General features: G+C 30.6%; 2 protein-coding genes across 2 annotated transcripts; both read right to left on the minus strand.

The window, feature by feature from the left end:
• Nucleotides 1-399: 399 nt before the first annotated feature.
• On the minus strand, nt 400-2,752 carry LOC114381104 (probable pectate lyase 5). Its single transcript, XM_028340286.1, has 4 exons — nt 2,537-2,752; nt 1,665-2,402; nt 1,181-1,319; nt 400-992 (listed from the first exon to the last, which is right to left on the minus strand). Exons 1-4 carry the CDS (start codon nt 2,644-2,646, stop codon nt 771-773), a joined length of 1,209 nt encoding a protein of 402 aa, XP_028196087.1. The 5' UTR covers nt 2,647-2,752; the 3' UTR covers nt 400-770.
• A 14,118-nt stretch (nt 2,753-16,870) lies between these two features.
• Nucleotides 16,871-21,319, minus strand: LOC114382769 (ultraviolet-B receptor UVR8-like). Its single transcript, XM_028342373.1, has 7 exons — nt 21,072-21,319; nt 20,139-20,178; nt 19,748-20,034; nt 19,273-19,622; nt 18,786-19,172; nt 18,040-18,427; nt 16,871-17,517 (listed from the first exon to the last, which is right to left on the minus strand). Exons 3-7 carry the CDS (start codon nt 19,973-19,975, stop codon nt 17,275-17,277), a joined length of 1,596 nt encoding a protein of 531 aa, XP_028198174.1. The 5' UTR covers nt 19,976-20,034; nt 20,139-20,178; nt 21,072-21,319; the 3' UTR covers nt 16,871-17,274.
• Between the last annotated feature and the right edge of the window lie 5,059 nt (nt 21,320-26,378).

Below are 26,378 nucleotides of genomic sequence, written 5' to 3' on the forward strand. Positions count from 1 at the left end.
TAACTTTTTAACTAATACTTCCTCCGTTTCAAAATTATAGATGTTTAAGGTTATTGTGCATCCATTAAAAAATATTAAATGTTAAAATTTTAGATTAAAATATCCCTATTTAATTATGTTATTAGAATCACCATTATCTATAAATATTTGTGCAGTGGAGAGTCTAGAGAAAATGTTAAGTTGACATTTTCATTGATGAGTGATTAGCCGGTGGTGTCTATCTTTGAATAACAAAAAAATTCAATGTAAACAAGGGAATAGTTGAAAAAAAAAAGTTGTAAATTTAGTGTTAAATTTACAAATTACAAGACATCTATAATTTTGTAACAATTAAAATGCTAAAACAGTTAAATAGATACAGTATGGGATAACCAAATCGAGGCAGAAACAGAACAGAAGTATAAGATAATTAAGCATTTCATTGAACCTACTTAATTTTCTCCATTCATTGAACATTCAATTATATCAATCAACTCTTTCGCTTGTGTTGTGTTCATCAACCCACTCGGTATTGGTCTTACTATTTAGTAATGTACGATACCACAAAGCGGATCGTTTGTGTTGTGAACACAAGCTAAGGTTGTCGTTACAAAAAAAGAAAAAATGTCTAAAAAGTTGCATATACAAAAAAGTTGAATCACTTTTTTCCCCCAGAAGTAGGTACATGCAGTTACTTGGCATGCATTATTTGCCTTTATTACTATGTAATATATCATATCATATACTAATAATATGGGGTGTGTTCGTTCCTCCTGAATCATTCATTCAGCTCAGCAGCGTGAACCCTTTCTGCAGCTAAGTGATCCAGCTGATGCTGTTATAGAACTCACAAGTGAAGATGATTTTGCTGCCAAACTAGATGCTCTTGCATAGCTTGAAGATGCACCTGCTCCTGATGCCGTAAAAAACGCACCGTTTAACATCAAATCTCCACTTGACCTCCAATTCCAATTCTTCCACTTGCTCTGTGCTGAATTCTCCCTCTTTGTCACCTGAAATTAGTTATTCTAAATTAATAATTACCACCAACTGTAATAATTATATCTACCTAAATTCTAAAACCAATTATTATATTTCAATCCTCTTAGTGAATGCGTGTGACATAATTTATATGTTACTTTATAAAGTAAGCTATAATTAAAAGTCAACAGAGGAAAAAACTTATTTTTCTCCCACTAACCTCTTTGAAGGTATTGTCATTGGGAGCAAGAAATCTATTCCCTTGGCTATTGATAGTTGGGGCAGCACTCCCCCCTATGGCATACATTCTCCAATGGGTGTAGTCATTGTTCACCACATGGAAGTATCCATGCCTGCATCTGCCAATGTAGAGATTGTCCACATAAGTGCGTGTTTGAATTTACCTCGAATGATGGAATCTTATTCAAACATTAGTTAACATGATTTCAAGTAAAAAAGAGTCAAAATTAAGTGAAAAACACTCATATAGCTATGCCTATAGACAAGGTTTTAAATTCCAATTGCAATTTTGTTAAGTTTTTTGATATTGAGAGAAATTGTAAACAAATGCGACCTCAAAAAAAAATCTTGGCTTTGCGACCAAAATTAGTCTATTTTTTAAAACTTTAGCCTATAGCCTATAAGTGTAGCTATAGGTAGCTCTAATTAAAGTATCATGCGATCCAAATATAGATCTTTCTTACCTTGGCATTCTCTGCACTAGCCCTTCTCCAAAATGGTTGAAGGCAATGGTGACTTGCATGTTCTTGTCCCTAGTGAAAGTGTCACTGTGGCCCAAAAGCATGACCTTGTTATGGTGGGTCAAGTAATTGTTGGATATGGTGATGCCTGTGGATCCATGGATGGCATCAATTAACCCATCACGGCAATTGGAGAGAGAGCAGTGGTCCACCCAAACATGACTCCCACCAAAGATTGACACTCCATCACCATCCGAGAGTGTCCTCCACCCATAATGTGTAGGGGAATCCCTCACATAGGCATTCCCTCCTTGCTTGCAGTCATGGATGTTAATCCCATGAATGATAATGTTGGTCACATACTGTATAGTGATGCAAGGTCCACCAGCAATGTGCACACTTGCTCCTCTACCGTCAATTGTCTTGAAAGAATTCATCATAAGCTCTTGCTTGAGCTTGATCACCATGTCACGCTTGAATATGATCCACAATGGCTCCTCTTGGATCACACCATATCTTAGTGTTCCTGGCTTGGGGTTCACAGGGTGATCACCGGGGTCAGTCACCACATATATTTTACCATCCCTTCCCCCAACGGCATGCTTACCAAACCCAATGGAACAATCTGCTAGACGCTTCCGGTTCTTTTCCCAATTGGGGTCACATCTCCAACAATCATCAATGGGGTTCCCCGTTCCACAAGAAAGAAATGCTAAGTTCCTCCTTGAGGCATTAATGCTCCTGCAATAAAAATAATAGGACATAAGTTTTGTTACCCTTTTCACTACGATGCTCGAATAAATATGCAAGTACATGTAACTATGTAAGCACAGTCTTAAAAATGTTGATAGTGAGAAAAGCAGCTTGCTTCCTACTTTTGTACATCTTCAACCACTAGTTCAGGATCTTGAAGTGGGGAAGAGCAAATGCAGGAAGGTACAAGTAGTAAGAGTAACATAAATGAGAGCGGAATTGGAATTTCCATACGTGCTAGCTTGATCTGCCCTCAGAATAAAAAACTTAAGAGGAGTAGGAGTAGTACTAATAAGCAAGGAGGATAAAGGAATAGTATGCCTGTGAAGAAATGTAAGGACATTTTAGACTATATATAGGGAACAAACTGGAAAACCGTGCCATATAGTATATAAATATAAATTAAAATAAATTAAATATTGGTGTGTAAGATCCGAGATTTCCATGATTTAAGGTAATCACTAATCAATAAAAAACCTTCATACGACACATTATTAGTAATCTGCTAACTATTTAAGTAAGCTCTCTAATTCTCTGTAATCTGTATTTCCAAACGCTAGCTAGTTTGCTAGTTGTTACTCATTGTTTAATGTATAGTAAAAAACCACTCAATTTGTTATAGTGCATTAGTGCTAGGTCTAATCCACTATTCGAAATTAAGTGTTATGAAATGTTGTTTCAAAAGTTTAATCACCAATTAACTGTGCGCCGACACTTACATTTGTATAGATGAAATCTTTGTCGGCAATTTGGTTTATATATGTAGTGAGCTACTCTAATAGTTACAGCAAGCAGGCCCCACTTCAACTCATGATCACTTTCATTCAGCTGCATCTGATTTCGCTATGGCCGTTACACATTACTTACATACATTAACATCATTAATGACGGGTAATTCTCTTACCAATATCCATGTAGTATTTTATAAACGTCCACACCTATTCCTGTTCCAATTTCCTCTTGTGACTTTACTTCCTCCTGCAATTCAACTCTTCCATGTACTATTTATATTGGTATTTAATATGTTTCTTTTGTTTAGATTTCATTTCTCAAGAACAATCATGCTTTGCAATTCACCATTGCAATTCTTCCAATCTTTGGCTTTAAGCTTTATATGAAATGAAAAATGTGCATTTATTTCCGTGCCATGATCCATGAGCGGTACGCAAAGTGATGGGATCACGATAGAATGAGATTTAATTGTGACAATCATAAATTTTTACAAGGAAGAAAATGATGCACACTTAATGATCTGACCAGAACACATGCATTAGCGTGAACTGCGCAGGGAAATGAAATGTGCTAAAATGGAATTTAACTGATTTTTTTTTCTTCTTGCTTCTTGACCTTCCGTTTTCAGACTACTGTTCTTCATAATATATTTCCTATCAATAATAAATACTAAAACATAAAAAAAGTTTTCAATTGATCTATGATAAATTTAACATCAAACACATCAATATTTAAACATAAGATATGTTAATTTTTTAACATAATGATCATTTATAATTTTATACTATACTACAATATAACTCAAAAGATTGGTAATTATAGATCATAAATAAAATTAATCTCTCACTCAGTAAATTAAAAAATATTTATAATCTCTCAACAAGACCAAAAAAACAATACTATGCTACAACATGAAATGTTTGCACTCTCATATTAACTTGGCTAAACTTATTTATGTTTTCTCATAAAAAGGAAAGAAAAATTAGAGTAAATTAAAGGAGGTATATCATGAGACACAAACACTTAAGAGGACACATGGGAGGACCGTACTAGCATCCGTGAATGTGGTGACATGCAGCATTATGCATGTTAGCCCATGTGGACTGTGTTTACTTTTGAGTGGGACCTACTGGTTCATGGTTCTGTGTGAAATCCCTGCCCCTCATTTCTTTGACCTCATCTCAGACCCAGATTTTGGGCCAAAAACTAACCCATTCTAGATTTTGGGTGGGAAACTTTTTCGGCAAAACTGACCAATACCAGCAGGATTATTCCAATTGGGTGATGGACAACGAAGCTTAGCCTTAAATGCTACATCCATTCATCCATGGCCCAAATAAATAAATTATTAAAGAAGAAAAGGTGTGCTAGCTAGTAGCTAACTAGCTATATCCATCCCTCTCCCTCACCTCATCCACTTCAATTCAAAAGTGTGATTTGATTTGTTGCAAGTGTGAAGTGCCACATGGCACAGTATTTCAACAAATAAAATGAAATGAAATGGTGTGGTAAAAATATGATAATTACTAGTATAATTTAGATGAATTCCAAAGTTGGAAAATATAAGGTTGCTTAATATGATCATCATTATCGGAAGTCTTATTTGTTTAGTAGTTATATTATAGTGTTGGCTTCTTTCACGTTAACAGAAATATCACGTTGTTTAGTTGGACAGAAATTCTGTTCAAGTAATTGACTTAAGAAACAAAATAAAATTAGTTGATTTTTTTTTTAAACAGGTTGTTGCTTTCATATGTGCATGCATGATTAGTTGATTGCATGCATAAGTACAAGAAAGGTATCTTACGGAAAGGTTTTCTCCTGTCATACGCTAATATTCATTAATCTGATGAGGATGTGTTTCAGTCAAGTCAAGAAAAGAGCAATTTGATATTAACTTGCATGATTGGATTCTATAAGCAAATATGTATTCGTGACTTAATTTGTGTAATAGTATAACTATGTGAGTTTGTCATAATATATTAATATTAATATTAATATTAATATTAGGGGAATAATAATGCATGTGATCCAGATTTAATTTTTTTGGGGATGGTTGAGTATATTGACTGTGATTGATATTGGTTTGGCGTCAACACTTTTCTCTCCGTGTCTGTCTGCGTCTCTTGTAAACTAAAAATACAAAAAGCAATTGCAATTAATGTGCTCACAAGTCTTTGTGTGCAAAGCCGAATGCAATGGTATGTACATATAACGAAAATTTGAGGTAGTTGGTCTCAATTTCTTGTACAAATCATGTCCTTTGGATGCATATGACGAGCGTAGTTTAATTTGATAACATGAATTAATTAACAAAAGGAAAATTGTTATTGATTAAAAGGATCAATGGGGCCGTATAGCACCGTATCCAAGACGTGTACACATTTTGGTGATGAGTTTTGTCAAAACGTGCATGTGATGGCATTATTAGATATGGATTAGGATATATAACTCATATAGCTTATCATGAGCAAACCATGTGCGAAGCTAGCTGCCATTGCCATTGGCAATAATATTATGCTACCAAATTTTATATATTCATTCTTTGGTAGTGGCACAACTGTTGCTATAGTTAATGAGCAATCATGGCATCATGCATGTCCTCAGCGTCCAATTCAATATTCCCATTGATGAACAATATGTATATTGGTAGAGGCTCCGCAGTCATTTTTTTATTTTCTTAACTTTTAGGACAAACTAACTTACCTCCTTATATAATTTAAATTTAGTAAAATAAACTTACAATTTTTTTGTAAGATTTCAAGTTGGTACACACAAATTTTGTTTGAACAAATTAATATTTCAGAGATATAAAGCTTACTTTATCTTATATATTTTTTTGTTTGATTTTCCATTGATATGCCAGCCAGATATATATTACACGGCTTTTATGATTATATACTCAATGATACTGGAATGATGAAAAGTGAGCAATTATGGCTCATGAGCATAAATTAAAGTAAACAAATGCATGATAAATTAATTAGTACTCCTATATGAAATGATAAATCACTGAGCATATATGAAATATTTTTTGGATAAAGCATAATGTTGACAAACTATGCTACTCGTGTCGTTACTTTTTTTTTTTTTTTTTCCTTTCCAGGACCTGTAGGCACATAAGATATAAGCTAATGGAGGGGTTATATATTTACGGATCCTAATTGAGGGAATTAGGGATTAAATATATATATTCTTTTGTTTTGATCACTTGTGAGTGGTGACTTTCTTTTGTTTTTTTTATCTTTGATCTTATTTTCAACAGAGTTTTCTGATTTTTCCTGTGAACATATTTAATGCGAGCATATTTATGAATTATATAGCGTTGCTTGTGAACTAACATCAACTAACTGACTTCATGTCAAAGATAAATAATTGACTTGTGGAACATACTATTACTACTATAACAAAAAGTAATTTGTGCTGAAAAAAATCATGCGAATAGAGAAGTAAACTTCTCTTTAATTAATGATTCGATCATGTGCTAGGCAATACAAGTAATTAACATTAGCATGTTTCTCTCGTTCAATGCAAAAGCTTCAAACATGCATTACGAAAGAATACATACCCCTCGAGCCAAATAAAATAAAATAAAGAATACATACCCCAACGTCGTCCCAATTCCCAAGAAAGAAGCTCTTTTCGTTGGCTTGTGACTTGCGAGATTGCAGATATGTCTAATTATCATATAAAAGAGAAATTATATTTATGCAATCTTATCATATAAAAAGCGGTTAATATCACTTTTTATTTAGTATGTTTGATAATTATTTCATTTTTTATGTTTTAAAAAATTTATTCCTACCGTTTATATTTTCGAAATATATTGTTTTAATCATTTTTTCAGCTTTCCATTTAGAAATATTAATATTCTGATAACCTTTAAATTTTAAAAAATGATTAAAATGATATATTTTGAAACCCTAAAAGTTTAGAATTAAAATTTTAAAATTTATTGTATTAAACCAAAAAATCTGTAAAGTATAATAGACCAAAAAGTGATATTAAAATTTTTAAAATAATTAAGTTTATAGTAATGACTAAAATTATCTTTATTTTATTTTTAAAAAATAATTAAAAAAACCTCACAACTTAAATGACCTTAACACATAATATCGCTGAAATCATAAAAAAATTCTATACTCCTCACCGGAAAATTAAAACTTTTCATACAATTATGCTATTAAAAATAGAAGAAACAAATTCAAGTAAGAATTAAAACATTGACAGACATAAAGTTTCTACCGAAATTTTAAAAAAAAGACTAAAATGATATATTTTAAAAATATAAAAGAACGAAAGTGAAACTTTGAACATTTTTAATGAAAAATTGAATAAATTATCAAAATGATACATTTTAAAAACATAAAGGATCATAATAAAATTTTTAAAATTTAATATATCAAAACAAAATAACTATAAAACGTATTGAATCAAAAGTGAGATTATCTTAAACCTATAACAAGTTATACAACAGAAATGTAAATGAAAATAAAAACGTGAGAAAAGATGGTTGTAGTGATAGAAAGAAATAAAAAAGAATAGTATTATAAATATTACAAAAAAATATTTTACAAATAATATGATATTCTTATTAAAACTTAATCGTTGTCATAGATAAACTCCAAGAGAAAAGTTTTCCCAATCACCCCTTTTTTGTATGAACCTGTTATGGCAGGATTTCACTGGGGTCCTTTGTGCCCGTGTGTTTCGAGTTTAGTGGCTTAGCTTAGATTCCGTTCTTTATAAAAAAAAAATTACAAATTTGATCTCTATATTTCTCTCATAATTTAGTCTCCTAACTTAATTTATGAATTTAATCTTCCATTTTTCTGCAATTCTCTTATTTTAGTCCTCAATTCTTAAATTAGACATTGATAATTAATTACTTACGTCGACCGTCGTGTGTTGTGTTTTTATTAGACATTAATCGTGACATCTAATTAACGTCAATCTCCAATAAAATCATAACATGTGATTATCAACGTCCAATAAAAACATGACACCTGATGGTTAAGGTAAGTAATTAATCACCAACGTTAATTTCAAGGTTGTGAACTAAATTTATGAATTAAATTATACTGGACCAAAATCAAATTATGAGACAAAACAGAAAGACCAAATTTATAATTTTGTAAAATAAAAAACGAAAAGAAAAAGCAATAGTAATATGCTGTTATGGTATACCATACATTGTATACAGACTGCATTCTCTACTATGTGATATTTCATTAATTAATCAATAGTTAATCCAGAGAAGGAAAACGCAGAGAAGAAACTCTAGGGCTATCTCCCTCTTCCCTTGCTTAGTGACAATGGCTTGAACGTTTTGTGCAACAAGGGAAGAAATTAAGAATAATCCAATTATTACAAGATTTTTTTTATAACAAAGTCGTTTTTCTAAATAAAAAAGAGAGAAAATTCTATTGTTAAAAAGAGAGAAAATCCTGTTGGCTTGTGTGTAATTTAATTCTATTGTGTGAATTTCTAAATTATATTCAAGATTTATTATTTTACAATCCCTCTACAACGAGTGTGTAAATTTCCAACAAAACATATATGGGAGGAAGAATGAAAAAATGTACAAGATTATTATTTTTAAATTATATTCAAGATTTATAATTTTACAATTAAAATTATTATTTTTTTCTTTGTGATTTTCTTGATTTTAATTGATCTTGTTATATTAAAAAAGAAATTTCAAGATTGCCGTCAAAATGAGAGTTAGTTATAATTAATTATTTAATTAATAAATTCCTTCAATACTTTAATATTTCAAAGTGAGCATTATGGTAAAAAAATAAAAATGACTATTACAGTTATTCTTTTAATTATTTATAACAATTATAGATAACCACAATAGTTTTTAATCTCTTATAATAATTATATATAACAATGCTATTTTCATTATTTATAAGAATTATTTACAGTAATTACTATTAATTATTATTTTTAGGTTTAATTGTATTTTTCTTTTTACAATAGGGTTATGAGTTGAGTAATCACTTGTTTATAATTTTCTTTTTATAATAAAATATTTGCAGCGTCCAAAGATGTACATATAAGTGATGGAACTCTGTTATCAATTGTGCATGTGTAAATATTAAATATTTTCATATATACTTTGTTTCTTACAAATTTGATTATAGAAATTTGTGTGTAATTTTCCAACAAAACATATATGGGAGGAAGAATGGGAAAAGGTCCAAGATTATTATTTTTAAATTATATTCAAGATTTATTATTTTACAATCCCTCTATAACTTGTATGTAATTTTCCAACAAAACATATATGGAATGAAGAATGGGAAAAGGTCCAAGATTATTATTTTTAAATTATATTTTAAATTTATTACTTTACAAGATTTTTTAAATTATTATTTTTTTCCTTTGTGGTTTTCTTGATTTCGATTGATCCTGTCGTATTGGGAGAGAAATTTTAAAATTATCATCAAAATGAGAGTTAGTTATGATTGATGATTTAATCGGTAAGTTTTTTCGAGACTTTAAGATTTCAAAAGACTTGTTATGGTCAAAAAATAAAAATGACTATTACCATCATTTTTTTAATTATTTATAACAATTATAGATAACCACAATAATTTTTGATCTCTTATAATAATTATATATAACAATGCTATTTTCATTATTTATAAGAATTATTTACAGTAATTACTATTAATTGTTATTTGTAGGCTTAATTGTATTTTTCTTTTTACAATAGGGTTGTGAGTTGAGTAACCACTTGTTTATAATTTTCTCTTTATAATAAAATATCTGCAACGTCCAAAGATATAGATATAATTGATGGAACTCTCTTATCAATTGTGCGTGTGTAAATATTTTTACATATACTTTGTTTCTTACAAATTTGATTATAGAAATTTGTGTATAATTTTCCAACAAAACATATATGGGAGGAAGAATGGGAAAAAGGTCCAAGATTATTATTTTCGAGGATTATTTTTCCCTCTATAACTTAATCATGAATTAGTTCTTCACTTTTTTACAAACTTATTATTTCAGTTCTCAATCCCGAAATTGGATGTTGATAGTTAATTATTTACCTTAACGGTCATGTGTTGTGATTAGACATTAGTTTTGTACACCTAGTTAATGTTAACCTCCAATAAAATTACAACATGTGATTCACAATATCCAATAAAAATACGACACGTAACAGTTAAGGTAAGTAATTAATTTTTAACGTTCAACTTCAGGATTAGAGACTAAATTCGTGAATTAAATTATATAAGACTAAAATCGAATTATGAGACCAGAGACTAAATTTATAATTTTGTAAAAAAAAAACGAAAAGAAAAAGCAGTAGTAATGTGCTGTTATGGTATACCGTACATTGTATACAGACTGCATTCTCTAAGATGCGATATTTCATTCATTAATCAATAGTCAAGCCAGAGAAGGAAAAGCAGATAAGAAACTCTAGGGCTATGTCCCTCTTCCCTTGCTTAGTGATTATTGGGCTTGAAAGTTTTGTGCAACAAGGGAAGAAATTAAGAATAATCCAATTATTACAAGTTTTTTTTATAACAAAAGTCGTTTTTTCTAAATGAAAAAGAAAAAATTCTGTTGGCTTGTGTGTAATTTAATTCTACTGTGTGCATTTTTAACTTATATTCAAGATTTATTATTTTGCAATCCCTCTATAACTTGTGTCTAATTTTCCAACAAAACATATATGGGATGAAGAATAGGAAAAGGTCCAAGATTATTATTTTTAAATTATATTCAAAATTTATTATTTTACAAGATTTTTTAAATTATTATTTTTTTCCTATGTGATTTTCTTGATTTCGATTGATCTGTCATATTGAGATAGAAATTTCAAAATTGTCTATAAGATGAGAGTTAGTTATGATTGACTATTTAATGAGTAAATTCTTTTGAGACTTTAAGATTTCAAAAGGCTCGTTATGGTAAAAAAAAAATAAAAAAAAGACTATTATAGTCATTCTTTTAATTATTTATAACAATTATAGATAACCACAATAATTTTTAATCTCTTATAATAATTATATATAACAATGCTATTTTCATTATTTATAAAAATTATTTACAGTAATTACTATTAATTATTATTTGCAGGCTTAATTGTATTTTTCTTTTTACAATAGGGTTGTGAGTTAAGTAACCACTTGTTTATAATTTTCTTTTTATAATAAAATATCTGCAGTGTCCAAAGATATAAATATAACTAATGGAACTCTGTTATCAATTATGTGTGTAAATATTTCTGTATATACCTTGTTTCTTACAAATTTGATTATAGAAATTTGTGTGTAATTTTCCAACAAAACATATATGGGAGGAGGAATGGGAAAAGATCCAAGATTATTATTTTTAAATTACATTCAAGATTTATTATTTTGCAATCCCTCTATAACTTGTGTGTAATTTTCCAACAAAACATATATGGGATGAAGAATGAGAAAAGGTCCAAGATTATTATTTTTAAATTATATTCAAGATTTATTATTTTACAAGATTTTTTAAACTATTATTTTTTCCTTTGTGGTTTTCTTGATTTTGATTGATCCTGTTATATTGGTAGAGAAATTTCAAAATTGCCACCAAAATGAGAGTTAGTTATGATTGATTATTTAATAAGAAAGTTTTTTTGAGACTTTAAGATTTCAAAAGACACCTTATGGTATAAAAATAAAAATGAGTATTACAGGCATTCTTTTAATTGTTTATAACAATTACAGATAACCACAATAGTTTTTAATCTCTTATAATAATTATATATAACAATGCTATTTTCATTATTTATAAGAATTATTTACAGTAATTACTATTAATTATTATTTGTAGACTTAATTATATTTTTCTTTTTACAATAGGATTGTGAGTTGAGTAATCACTTATTTATAATTTTCTCTTTATAATAAAATATTTGTAACATCCAGAAATGTAGATATAACTGATGGAACTCTCTAATCAAGTACACGCGTGTAAATAATTCCATATATACTTTGTTTCTTACAAATTTGATTATAGAAATTTGTGTGTAATTTTCCAGCAAAACATATATGGGAGGAAGAGTGGGAAAAGGTCCAAGATTATTATTTTTAAATTATATTCAAGATTTATTATTTTACAATCCCTCTATAACTTGTGTATAATTTTCCAACAAAACATACATGGGATGAAGAATGGGAAAAGGTCCAATATTATTATTTTTAAATTATATTCAAGATTTCTTATTTTATAAGATTTTTTAAATTATTTTTTTTTCTTTGTGGTCTTCTTGATTTCGATTGATCCTGCTATATTGAGAGAGAAATTTCAAAATTGCCGCCAAAATAAGAATTAGTTATGATTGATGATTTAATCAGTAAGTTCCTTCTAGACTTTAAGATTTTAAAATGCGTGTTATGGTAAAAAAAAGAGACTATTATTATCATTCTTTTAATTATTTATAGCAATTATAGATAACCATAATAGTTTTTAATCTCTTATAATAATTATATATAACAATGCTATTTTCATTATTTATAAAAATTATTCAGAGTAATTACTATTCATTATTATTTGTAAGCTTAATTGTTTTTTTCTTTTTACAATAGGGTTGTGAGTTAAGTAACCACTTGTTTATAATTTTTTTATAATAATACACCTGGAGCGTCCAAAGATGTAGATATATGTGATGGAACCCTATTATCAATTGTGTGTGTAAATATTTTCACATATATTTTATTTCTTACGAATCTAATTATAGAAAATTTTCAACAAAACATATATGGGAGGAAGAATGGGAAAAAGTCCAAGATTATTATTTTTCTAGATTATTATTCCCTCAATAACTTAATTTACGAATTTAGTTCTCTAGTTCTTTACAATCCCGTTATTTCAATTTTCAATCCAAATGTTGACCGTTAGGTACTTAGTTTGACTGTCACGTGTCGCGATTAAACATTAATTTTGTACACTTAATTAATGTCAACTTCCAATAAAATCACAACACGTGATTGACAATATCCAATAAAAATACGACATGTGACGATTAAGGTAAACAATTAATCGTCAATGTCCAATTTTAGGGTTGAAAATTAAATTTGTGAATTAAATTATATGAAACTAAAATTCTGAGAAAAATGGAGAGACTAAATTTTTAATTTTGTAAAAAAAAAAAGCAGTAGTAATGTGCTGTTATGGTATACCGTACATTGTATACAGACTGCATTCTCTGCGATGGGATATTTCATTCATTAATCAATAGTCAAGCCAGAGAAGGAAAACGCAGAGAAGAAACTCTAGGGCTATCTCCCTCTTCCCTTGCTTAGTGATTATTGGGCTTGAACGTTTTGTGCAACAAGGGAAGAAATTAAGAATAATCCAATTATTACAAGTTTTTTTTATAACAAAATTCGTTTTTTTCTAAATAAAAAAGAGAGAAAATTCTGTTGTTAAGAAAATTTTGTTGTTTAGGCGGATAAAAATAGTATGCAAAGAAGTTAAAAAAAAATCTTGGATAAGTAAAAAAGAGAGGGAAGAAATAAATAAATTATATAAAAATATTTATACTAACTAAAAAATAATTTTTTTACTCCACCATTTTCATAACAAAAAATTATTTATTATTTTATATTATAATCAAATTTATTTTATTTTTAAAAAACTAAAAAAAAAGAGACACCGGAAATCACCTCTCTTTTCCTGGCAAAAGAGAAAGGAATTCTTAAATGGTACCCCCACAAAATTTGACAACATATCCATTCCATTTATTTTCTAACCAAAAAATGGGTGAAAATCACACAATTTCTCTCCCTCCCATCACCGAATCCAAACATATATAGTGTAAAGTTCCAAAGCTTAAGGAAAACCAAAACTAACTAGCAATTGCAGATGGAGGCTAAGGTAGGAAAGCAAACCATCATTATATTTGATCTTCAATTTAGCTACGAGCATGTTCAACAAGCATGGCAAGATTTGAAATATTGTGATATAACTCATTTACAAGTATTTTTTTAAGAGCCATTACAAGTATTTGTGACATCCTTATTAAACAATATTTGTAGATAAAATATCAATTATTGTTTTTTACTTTATTTCTATAAAATAGATGTACATTAAAACAATTAAATAATGTAAATAAATGATCAAAAATAACATTTACCTTATTAAAAAATTACAAATCACACTCATTATAACTATAAATTCTTACAATTTCCATAGTTTATCCAAAAAATTACATTTTCAATTAAAAATATTAATAATAAAAATGGTAAAAAAAAAGGCAAGCATAAGGAATAAATCATTAAAAAATTAATAAAAGTATTAAATAAATAACAATAAAATTCAAACATTGACATTGTTATAGACTTATAGCTCAAATGTTGTTTTAATTTAAAATTAGAGTACATAAATCATTTAAATATCTTATAGTCATTTCTTAATTAAATCAACTGCCTTGAAAACACTATTGGAAGACCATAATTGTAATACTATATACACTTTTAGATAAATCAACCAGTATAAAAATAAGAGTAAAAATTTTCATAACAATGGAAGCATGGAATATAAAAAATAATTTTATTAGTATAATTTAAATATATTATAATACAGTGATATAAACATTTATTTCCTTAATCTAAATTCTAAAAATAAAATGTTTAAATGAATTCAAATGCTCTCGCCTTTTATTTTTCAATCCAGATGCAAAGATAAAGAACAAACAAAATTGATAACAAAATTTTAGAATTTAAAATTATAAATAAACACATCAATTTTATAAATATTTAATCTTTAATTAAACTTTATAAAATGATAATGATAATAATAATAAGTATATATTTTTTTTAAAAAAATTATAAGAACTTTAACAATATTGATACAGATGTAGAAACATTATTTAATTAAATGTTAAAAACATTTTCAAAATTGAAGCAATCTTTAAAAAAGAAACTCCATTAACATTATTGCTGAACACAAAGTTTAGTCAAGAAGATAACTACTATTTTAATTTATTTTTTGAGAGAAGAAGATAATTACTCTTGAAAACAATAAATACAAAACATTAATTCTTTTTTATCCTAAAACAATAAATACAAAATACTAATTCTTTTTGGTCCTAGACAAGAGACAAAAGACGTCCCCCAACTCGTTAAGTCAAAGATTAATCCTACACTCATGACGTGTTACTACCGTTGATCCAAAAGAATTTTAAATACTGTGAGAATCAATTACGGATTCTCCCACTAAATAAATCCTTTTCACTTATGTAAATACAGTAGAAACTCACACCATTGTGCCAAACTCTTGGGTTATAAAAGACTAATTCATAATAAATTAAATAAATTTATTGTGACACGAAAGTCTAAAAATAATTATCCTCATTTGGACAGAAAATTATACTTCAATAATTTATTATATGATTCAAGACCATGTAATCTTGTAATACCTTATTAAACCCTTCTAAAAATTTAAAAAACTGTAATTATGTCTCATTAATATTAACTAAAATCACATAAATCTAAAGATAATAACAATAATAATTAGTTTGTAGAGTACAATTGAAGAGTGTGAGTGATTTAAGGAGTGTAATCATAAAGGAGGAGCAAGAGAGAAAACAAAAGCTAAATGAAAAGTAAGATCGTAAAAGAGAGAATAATTTATGAATAAAATAAAACACAAAATTGTGTACACCAAAACCTCAGTATCCTTTCATAATATAATTGTAGATATAGATTGTAGATAAAGACATCTTACCCGTTCATACAATTAAAGGCTCGGAATAATTTAACCCAACTCATAAAAGGCTCACCAACCTCTTGGGAAGATGACTACAAGCACGATTGGACAAGATCAAAATGAAGCTCTATCAAAATGCCATCAGGACAAGGACAAGAACACTCAAGGTCAAGGTGTGACTTATTTATTACACATAATCATACTCACCTCTCAATCAAAATGGAAATTGGACTTAACCACAAAATCAAGAAAGAAGTTTTTACCAACAAAGCACAAGTGCACAACCAACAAGTATAATTAATGTCAAAGACTTTATGATCACTATAAACTCCTAATCCGGGTTCTGAAAAAATCACAATTTAATTTCCAAAAATATTCTAAAATAAACAAATAATCAATCAATAAAAATACAAACCAGACATTATAAGCCAGTAAACATTTTCCTTCTATTTTTAATATAATTAGTATCTTTAAAAGTAATTTAATCTCAATAATAATGATCGAAATTGGTCTTTCAAAAAATTAACTGAAACGAACCAAGGACTAAAATATCCTATATTTATAATCATGAATAAGTCGAAACTAATGTTTGATAAAAAAAAAATAGTAATCTGCTACAACTTTAGTGAACCAATGTTTAAGTGACGGAGTAGTTTTAACTTTATGAAATAATCTTTTTTTAGACAGTTATGAAAGAATCTCTGTTGCGGATAGTGGTGTTAAATGTGTCAAGTTGAATCACCCACATTCTATTTACGGAGTTTCCCAAGTATATCTACTAAGTAGCCCCCACTTAAAAAAAATGGATCAAACTCCTTATTATGTTCTGCTATCTATCAGGTTCTAAAATCAAATAACGATATAAGAATATTTTTATCCAATTTTATTTCTAAACCAATCTACATATCATCATTTGATTTGAGAACTTAATACTGACATAAAAAAAATCGATCTTAATTTTTGTCTTGTTAATAATTGCTACCGGTTCTTGATCACTGGGACACACGGAGTAAATGATCCAAACCATGAGGGTTTTGACTTAGGATGATGAATGAATGCCAAATTTAACAATCTGTATCTAAGCAAATGATCTATGAAAACAATTCAAGACAACTAGGCTATAAATGAACCTTCACCAATGTATCAACTATCAACAACCAGATGAAAGCCTAAGAGTGATGATGAGATATCAACAACCATAAGACAGAAGCTACTAAGGCCCTTGTTAGCTGTTTACCTACCTTGGACCTTCAAGATGCATTCTTTTGATTATATTTACAAAATAGACAAGGAATTTAAATACTAAAATGCTATGCATGATGACCATAAATTAGAGGACAGCATGGTGTAAAGAATTGTGGAGGACTGGGGTGGGGGGGGGGGGGGGGGGGGGGTTGTGTAAAGGCACAAACAATTAACCAAGATCAATTTCAACCCTTTCTGGATTTCCCCTTTCAGTCTGGTTAGCAACAAGTTCAATTCCTAGCTGTCCTTTGTCTCCAGCACCAAATGCATACAGCTTCCCTGATTCAGTGAGGGCAAAGGTATGAGCATTCCAGTAATTGCAATTGGTCAGACTAATCTGTACCACCCTTTCATTGATCTGTTTCAGTGAAGTGACAAGCTCTGGATCTAACACTTTTGCATGCCTGTTGCCCTGTATATGTACAATCACAACATAGTTAATACTTGTTGTATAGAGATTAATTTATAATTGAGTATGATAAAGTCACTAATATCAACTAATTTATAATTGAGTATGATAAAGTCACTAATATCAACATCTCATATAGGTTTTGTGGTATTTGTCCTCTGGCTTCTAAGGGCTGGCTAATGCTTACGTCCATCATTTAGATTTGAATATGAAACGATCATTACCACATAATATGTACAAGTGGAACTTCTACAAGTTTCAATTTATTATAAGAGAAATGCTGACAACACTCTCTGACGCATACTTTTGAACACAATCTGTACTACTGGCTGAAAGAGTGTGTTAGAGACTGTGTTGCTACTTGCTAGCATTCCTCTTATTGCAATACCAAATTGACTAGAGTTCATGGTGTCATGATTGTGGAAAACGAAAGAGGGGAAGAAAATATGTGAAACACATCACTTGAACCAAGTTAAATAACAAACTCAAATCAAAACATGGAAAAAGGCAGGAAGCAAAACAGACCTGCTCATCATTTCCAGCAGCATTATGCCCAAGACTAGCAGATTGTCCACAGCCAAATGAATACACATCACCATCATCAGACACTACAAAGGTCGTGTAATCTCCTGTTGCAACATGAACAGCTTTGACATTGCTCAATGCTTCCACCACCTTAGGTACTGATTCACATTCTTCATTCCCATGCCCCAAGCAACCATATCGCCCCCATCCCCACGTGCAAACACGGCCATCCCGTCCCACCACAGCAGCATGCCAAGCACCAGCTGCAACGACCATGGGTTGGAGGTTCAGCAGTCCGAACTGTTCGATCAAACGAGGGTACTCTTCATCAGTTCTTGAGCCATGTCCAAGCTTGCCCCCCAAGCCACACCCAACAGAATACACTGACCTGTAAATTTTCAAGGAAGGACAACATAATGAACATTCAAATATTATCACAGTAAGAATGAAGCTAGATATAAGAATCAATAATGTTTGACCACTGTCATGAATCTTGAGGTTGAGGATCCAGACTTCTCGTGCACATACATGTAACAAATGAAAATTAAAAAAGAGGGAAGATATGTTTGTCAGTTAAAGAATACATCATAATGAAAAGAAATTGTCTTTTCCCTCCAGCACCTTAGTATGCTTAAAAATGAGCATGCAAAACTTCCCTAATTTGTATAATATAACTACCAATTAGAGTTGCTCTTTATAAAAAAAAATAGCAATAGGAAGAAAAGGAGAATATAGCTGGAGCTCACATTCCACTGGGTTGACAAGCCAGACAAAGCAGATAGCAATATCCAGCAGCAATTTGCACCACTGGTATGTTTTCAAGAGCACCTAACAAGGGATGAGGTTCCACATCACTTTGATCAGTGTGATGACCAAGTTTTTCATCACTGCCCCAAGAAAATGTATAAACCCTGCCTTCTCTTGATAACACAGCTGTGAAAAAGTTACCAATTGCAGCTTGGACAACAAATATGTTTTTCAAAGACTCCACTATCTGTGGAGCTGCAACAGTTTTAGAACCTTGAACTCCATACTCAGCTTCCCCAAATGCATAAACCTGACCAGAATCACTTACCAACATTGTCCTCCCAGCCCCAGCGGCAGCTTGTATAATTCGAATGCCTTGCAAAGTTCTGAAACACAATGCAGTTCCATTAATTAATTGTTTAAAATCAACTAGTTCACTTGGCAGTTAGCTAGCCTTAAGTTGCCATATAATCCACATGTTCCAACCTTATCGGTCGAGGTCGCCATTCCTCCTCAGTGGTGCCATGTCCAAGTTGTCCAGAACTGTTGGAACCAAATGAATAAACAATCCCTTTTGATGTCACAGCAATGCTGTGACCAGGACCTGCTATAGCCTGAGATTTCTCCCTCCTGCAACATGCCTCTCCAGCCATCAAATACCTCAGCACCAGTTTCCATGAACCTCCACACCTTAGCTTCAAATCCTGGCGTTGTTCAGTTGTCATTGGCTTGAATATGGCTCTCTTCTGGCACATGTCCAGTGCGGCGAGCTCAGATAAGGACAAGTCCGAATCCGGAGCAAAGTTTGCCGGCTGCCTGAAGAAGGAGCATGTTGCCTGCAACAGGCACATAAAAAAACAAAAAGAAAAGCCAGCATACAACATTATTGCCACATTGATTGTTTTTGTTTGGTACTATTCACAATCACAAGTTCACATAAGCAAAGCATGATAACACTTGCCTCTAGTTTAGCAAGGTCTTGAGGGTCCAAATTGCATGCAGTGAGAACATGAAGGACAATGGAGGGATTAGCAGACAAGGGAAACTCTCCAGGAGTGGAGTCCCCAAAGCAATGGCGTTGCTGCCTTTGAAATGTTGGAAGTGGAGTGGCAATAATGGCAGTAATTGGCTGGTCAGGGATGTTATGGTATTGGATAGTTGGGGTTCCGCTGGTTGTGGCATCCATCATGGGCACTGCCAAACCTTATGCAGTGCCCAAACTTTGCAGAAGAAAAGATCTAAACTGTTCTGGGAATTATGGAAAATATGTGCAAATTTATTACTACTTTACATTCATTAATTTCTCTGTTTCTCTAAATTTATAGTAGCAACTCTTGCAAAAAAGTGTGTACCTCAAAAATATAACTGACTAGCAAATCTCAGGTCTCAAACCTACAAACAAAAACATACTTACATAAACCCATTATGTGACACACACAAAAAAGGGAAAAAACTGAATTATATGACCAACTGTCTCCATTTATTGTGGCATTATCAATTATGATTTACGAGCTACAATCATCACAAGGCACGCATTTAGATTTTAGACCCACAAAATCATGAATCTCCTATGAAAGAGGAGGAACAACAAGACCAAAAAAATAAAAATAAAATAACAAATACGAGATAGAAAAAAAAATCAGAATCAGAGAAGGAAATCCACACCGATCGTTGTATAAAACGCTTGATTTAGATGTTAGATGACCCAGATGAAGAAAAAAACATGCAAAAAGAGAAAACAAACAGAATATTTGAAGGTGAATCCAAAGATAAAAACTTTGAGGGGAAGTATGGTATTCATTCCCCCAAACGGTGGGATATTCCAAAACAAAAAAGAAAGGAATTTTGCCAATTTTTTAATCCAAGTTAAAAATCTCTATTCACGTGAAGTCATCGTAATTCATCAAAGTGAGATCACCCCAATGAAAAGGAATAATCGACCCAGCAAAATCATCTTCCATGGCCAAACACCCAGAAACAGGGGCTTGTAAATGGAACCGCTTTTGCAACCAATTATTCAAGGATAGGTGAAAAAAAAACATTTTTTTATAATATATTTTGATTTTTGTATTTTGGGTATGACTTTCCCAGATCGTAGAATTATCAGTTTAATCCAATTCATCAAGTACACTTGCTGAATACGCAACCAGAAAAAAAAAAGGTAAAAGAAAAAACAGGGGATTCAGGGGAAGGAAGAACAAAATCATATGATCAACAAGTTTCCGATGAGTGACATTATGATCATCACAGATCGAATGAATAAAAACATGGAAAAGGGTGATTACGTATCGTAGACACCCAGGATTCCTGAAATTCAATCTGCATCGGTGGAGGAGAATCTCACGGGAATGAAATTTTTTCACGTTTTTGTGAGAGCCAACTTTGAGATCAAACAAAGGTAGACAGAGATGGGTTTTTGATCGGTTAACGTTGGACAGTGTGTGGGTGGGGTGCTTGCAAGGTAAGGAGATTGAGAGAGAGAGTTTTGTTGAGAGAGTGAATGAATGAAACGGAATGAATGATTTTTTAGCTTTTATCTTCTTCTCTTCTTTATTATATCTGATTTCTTCCTCTTTTATTTATTTTTGTTTATATTTATATATGATGAAGTGGTGGTGATGTGTCGCTTTGACAATGAAGCAGGAAATGCTATGCCTCCTAATATTCATAGGGGGATGTTGATTAAAAAGAAAAATATTTAATATAAAAATTATAAGAAAGAATAAAAATATTATAAAAAAATTTAATTTTTTATTTTCAATAAAAATATTTTTATTTTAAATTTTTTAATTAATATCCTAAAAATACTAATTAATATTTCTTATATTTATATTAGTGTGGGCATCTTACACCAAAGCTAACTCTTTTAGTTTTCCTATGCCATACCCCTGGTTCAACCTAACTTCAAGCCAGGTTTGGTAAACTCCAAATATAATTTTGGCATTTTTCTAATAAATAAATAATCACCTTGTGCATGTAACATCTCTCAATTCTACTTGTTTCTATATTATAAATTATAAATTAATTAAAAAAATTTAATGTATACGATTCATAAATAAATATTATCTTATATAAATAAAGTTTATAATAAATAAATACACTTGAATATATAAATATGTCTCCTTATATAGGTAAATGTATAAGCATATGTTTGGATAAAAGTTAATAAAATTGATTTTAGTTAAAAATATTGATATTGAACTAATGTGATTTATTTATTATAAAATTAAGTTAGGAATAAAAGTTAATAAAAAATTTAGATATAACACATAAGTTATTCAAAGTTATTTCAACTTAAAATCAATTATAATTTTTTTAACATAAAATCAAACATATAAAAATATATCTAAAATCAATTAGAAATCCAAAATCAAATTCTACAACACTAAATCAAACATCACTAATTTTATCTATACTCTCTCATTACACCACTCTCCTTCAAAACGATTCTTATTTGAATATTCCTCCTATCAATGTGGTGAACTTCACTTTCCTTAAATGAGTCTCATATTATGTTTTTAATATCAACTGAATTGTTTAGTAAGTGATAACCGAATATTAAAAATCAATTTCAAATATTTTGCAATTCAATTACGCTCCTAGAGATATGATTCCATGATATTTATATTTATATTAATTGAAGAGTTTAACTTATTTTTTTTTATCTCTTTCGATCTATTATTTTTTTTAAATAGTTCTAATTTTAATTTGAATGTTTTAAAAAAATCAAGAATTAATAATAACAATATATGACGGAAGAGTGTAGTCATTTGTCAATAATTTTAAAATAAATGCATTTAACAACAAGCACAAAAAATTTACTTCTCATTTTATTTGTCAATAATTTGAGATAATATAGCAAAATTCATGTTATTTATTTGCTTTGTCGTTTGTGCTGAATAAATAGATAAAATTTTCCAAAAAATATAAATAAATAGATAAAAAAATCACTGCACACGTTGAAAAAGGACACCGCATAGAGTTTAAGGAGTTGAATGGTTGTCGAATGAAGCATATTATTCAATTCAAATGTTAAATCATTGATTGTAGGAATTAACTATTTTCAGTATAATAAGCGGTTAAGATTATTTAGAGTGTTTGCCTGTTAAATCAAGTCAGTTTAGAGAATAAACTCATTCAATTTTATTGATTTTTTATTTTTATCATTTTGACACTTTTTTTATGATGCGAAAGTAAAAAAAAGAAAATTAAAAGAAGGAACAAATAAAAGACTATAGACATGTCTAATAAACAAATTTCCTAGGACATCAATCATTAATATATGTTTAGTTTAGGACGACAAGTATTCAAAATAAGAAGATGATCGTTTTCTACAATTTCCTTTTTTGCGAGCCAATCAACACAAGCGTTCCTTTCATGAAGGGAGTGCCTGAACGTGAACTTCCAATGAAGGTGGAGGAAGCTTCTAATCTTTTGAATAAGAGGATAGAAGATATGAAATGAAATTACTCCATCTGTGATGAGTTAAAGAGCCACTTTTGAATTTGATTCACAAGTTAGATGGTGAGATCCTTCGAGCCAAGCCACACCAATGCCATGGTATATAACTTGATGTTTTGCATTTGTGTTGGATGAAATTCCACATGATCCAATGACCATGATTGTCCTGAATAAGACTGCCAAACCCCGCCTTGCCCGGGTTACCAAAAGAGCTGCCATGGAACGTTGAGTTTGTGCTCTCTAGGTTAAGGTGGTTGCCACTGGATGAGCCTTTGTTGTTGTTGCAGGTCTTGGTAACTATTTCGAGTAAACTAAGGATCTGGTTCATCACTAATACGACACGAATGACAAGATCCGAAAAGACTTCCTTGTTCCTTGCCTTCCAAATGTGCCAACAAGAAATAACAAAAAGATCGAACTCCATGGTCTGCCAAGCAGATCCTTTGAAGCCAAGTCGAGCTATTATCATCTAAAGCATGAACTTGAACATCCAGCTGAAGAAGATTCCAAATCATAGCAGCCTTTGGGCAATGAAGAAGAAGATGTAGGATAAACTAATGCAAATAACCACACATGCAATAAGAGCATTCATTGACAATATGCTTGTTAGTGCGGAAAAGATTAGTTGGGAGACTTTAATGATTAGTCAACCAAAGAAAGTGTTTAATATTTTCTGGGAGCCTAAGAGCTCACACCCAAAAACTCCTTCTTGTGGAGCTAGCAGTGGATTGGTGAGGTTGGGTTAGCCAATGGAATGCAGAAGAGGTAGTGTAAGCAACATCAGAGGAATGTCCCATGTGATCTCATCTGAAAGGCTATGGACTTCTCCCTTCAACCAATCAGGAATGGTTGTAGATACCCTGTCCCAATTCCAATTACCACCATTCCACAAGTCCTTTAAAGTGATACCAACATCTTGCAACTGAATCTTAACACCACCAAGCTGTTTACCAATAATGCCCTTGATACTCCATCTATCATACCAAAGCATGAGAGGTATCTTTTACCTGCCCTTGTTTATCTTTTACCACACTAGGTATATTTAATCATGAGACTCGTGATCTTGTTTCTTCTTCTTCTTGCACGGTCTGAGCATGAAAGAATCTTGTATGTGTCCATTCGAAATTTCTTCGAAGGGCATGCTGGACTCATATATCTCTACCCCAGCATGGTTTGTAGTCATAATATTGACCCCTTGATCTTTGGCGGAGTCTTCATTAGACTGCGAAACCTTTGGATTTGTATTTGATTTGGTTGATTTCTTTCCTTTTGAGGATTGCTTTTTTGATGTTCCATTGCGGGCCCTTTTGTTTTTTGTCACATATTTGGAGGAAGAAGCACCATTAGCATTAGTATATGGGGGGCCACTTTAGACTGCACGTGATTGGTAATATTATCTCCAATATTTTTTCCTCCATTCCTTTATTCCCTGATGAATCCTTCACTTTTTGTTTCTGTGCTAGATTGGCTTTTTTTATTATTCTTCCTCTTGACTATCATCCATTCACCGTGTGTAGGATCGTTGTTGTCATTAAAATTTCCTTACCCCACCTCATTAAATTTATGTCAAAACCTGCTTTCAACTTTCCACAGAGCCTGCATGGAGAGTCTGTCTTTCATCGTGAGATATGCTTCACCATTAGGGCATCCTTCCACGGTGCGCAAAGTCCTTCAAAGACTGAATCTTCAATAATGACCATAGGCTTCATTGGATTGTCATCCTCATATACGATCTTAGCCAAATTTTCCTTCACAGGAGGCTTCTCAATATTGTCCATAACCTTGTCTCGGAATGAGATCTTCATAGGACGGTTGTCGTTTCCCCCTCCGTTGTCCAGAGGCTTGTTACCCATGCTCACGTCGCCCATTCTGCTCCCAGACAAAACAAAACCCGAACCCATATTTTTCATTATAAACTATCTACATTTTAATTTTTTTTAGTTGAGAAATATAAATAACTGTGATGACTGAGGAGTTATTTGTATGATCGAGAGATAATTTTCAAAATCAGTTTAAAAATAAATAGTCCAAAAAATGTGTATACTAAATATAGATATTTTTTATAAGATAGAAAATAGTATTTTTTATACATAAATACTAAATGATATACTAGTTAAATAAGAATAAGATAAAATAAAAGTATATTATAAACCCCTATAATGTATAATATTTGATCTTTGATGTATAGAAGAAAAATTGTTAAATAATATATATCATTATATTTTGTGTTTAATTAAAACTGATAGAATATAATATAAAATATGAGTGAATCATTAATTGAGTCTTAAAATTGTAATAATCAATTAAATTGGTTTTTGAAATTAATAAAATAGAAAAATAGAAAATTATAAATTATCAATCTGAAATTTTAATAATAAAGATAAAATTGATTCTCGAAATATATGTTTTAACATATTCTCAAAATTTTAAAAATGACATATCTGGCATTATAAATCATCAATCATTTATTTTTTTTGCTAGAAATTAATGTCATCTAATATTGTCATTCAATCAAACAACACATTCAGAATACCTATGCTGTGATAGACTCTAATCAAACAGCTTATTCTAAATACTTATTTTGTAAATAACTGTGATAGACCTAAAAGTCCGATTCCAATCGTTACTCTAGCAAAAACACAGAAAACAAAACAGTTTTACTTGTCCATTTAAGTAAATTAAAGATTGGACAAGGTGGATAGATTCAATTTTGTTGACTCCAGAGAGATGGAAAGTCAGAAAATAGTCTTAGGCATCATATTCATGGTGTTTCTTAAAAATTGATATGGGTCACTAGCGTGACTAGAGCCATTTCAGAATTCTATTTCAGGGCGACTTATTTGCATCAAATACTGATCCCTTTGTAACTTTTTTTTAAATGCATAATTTGGTTAACAGATGAAATTGAATCCTTTGTATCTCCCTCCTTAATGCACCGGTATGAAATCAAATAATACAGCACCTAAGCTTTTTTTAAATTGGTAACTGTTAATATGCACAAACATGCTAATCGCCTTTTATATGTGTATCTGACAAAAACTGAATGGATGAGATCATGAGACAGTGAGACACAGTGACATTGATATATTTGGTTTGACATGGGGTGGGAGAAGTAAAATTAACAGAGACTA

Source organism: Glycine soja, chromosome 13, assembly GCF_004193775.1.
Source record: "Glycine soja cultivar W05 chromosome 13, ASM419377v2, whole genome shotgun sequence".
Taxonomy (NCBI): Eukaryota; Viridiplantae; Streptophyta; class Magnoliopsida; order Fabales; family Fabaceae; genus Glycine; species Glycine soja.

Coding starts and splice junctions, on each gene's coding strand:
- LOC114381104 (XM_028340286.1), bottom strand. CDS start 2,646: ATGGAAATTCCAATTCCGCTCTCATTTATGTTACTCTTACTACTTGTA. Junction 2,403..2,536: donor GTGGTTGAAGATGTACAAAA/GTAGGAAGCAAG, acceptor TTTTTATTGCAG/GAGCATTAATGCCTCAAGGA. Junction 1,320..1,664: donor CTAGTGCAGAGAATGCCAAG/GTAAGAAAGATC, acceptor CTACATTGGCAG/ATGCAGGCATGGATACTTCC.
- LOC114382769 (XM_028342373.1), bottom strand. CDS start 19,975: ATGATGGATGCCACAACCAGCGGAACCCCAACTATCCAATACCATAAC. Junction 19,623..19,747: donor AAGACCTTGCTAAACTAGAG/GCAAGTGTTATC, acceptor TGCCTGTTGCAG/GCAACATGCTCCTTCTTCAG. Junction 18,428..18,785: donor GCTTGTCAACCCAGTGGAAT/GTGAGCTCCAGC, acceptor GAAAATTTACAG/GTCAGTGTATTCTGTTGGGT.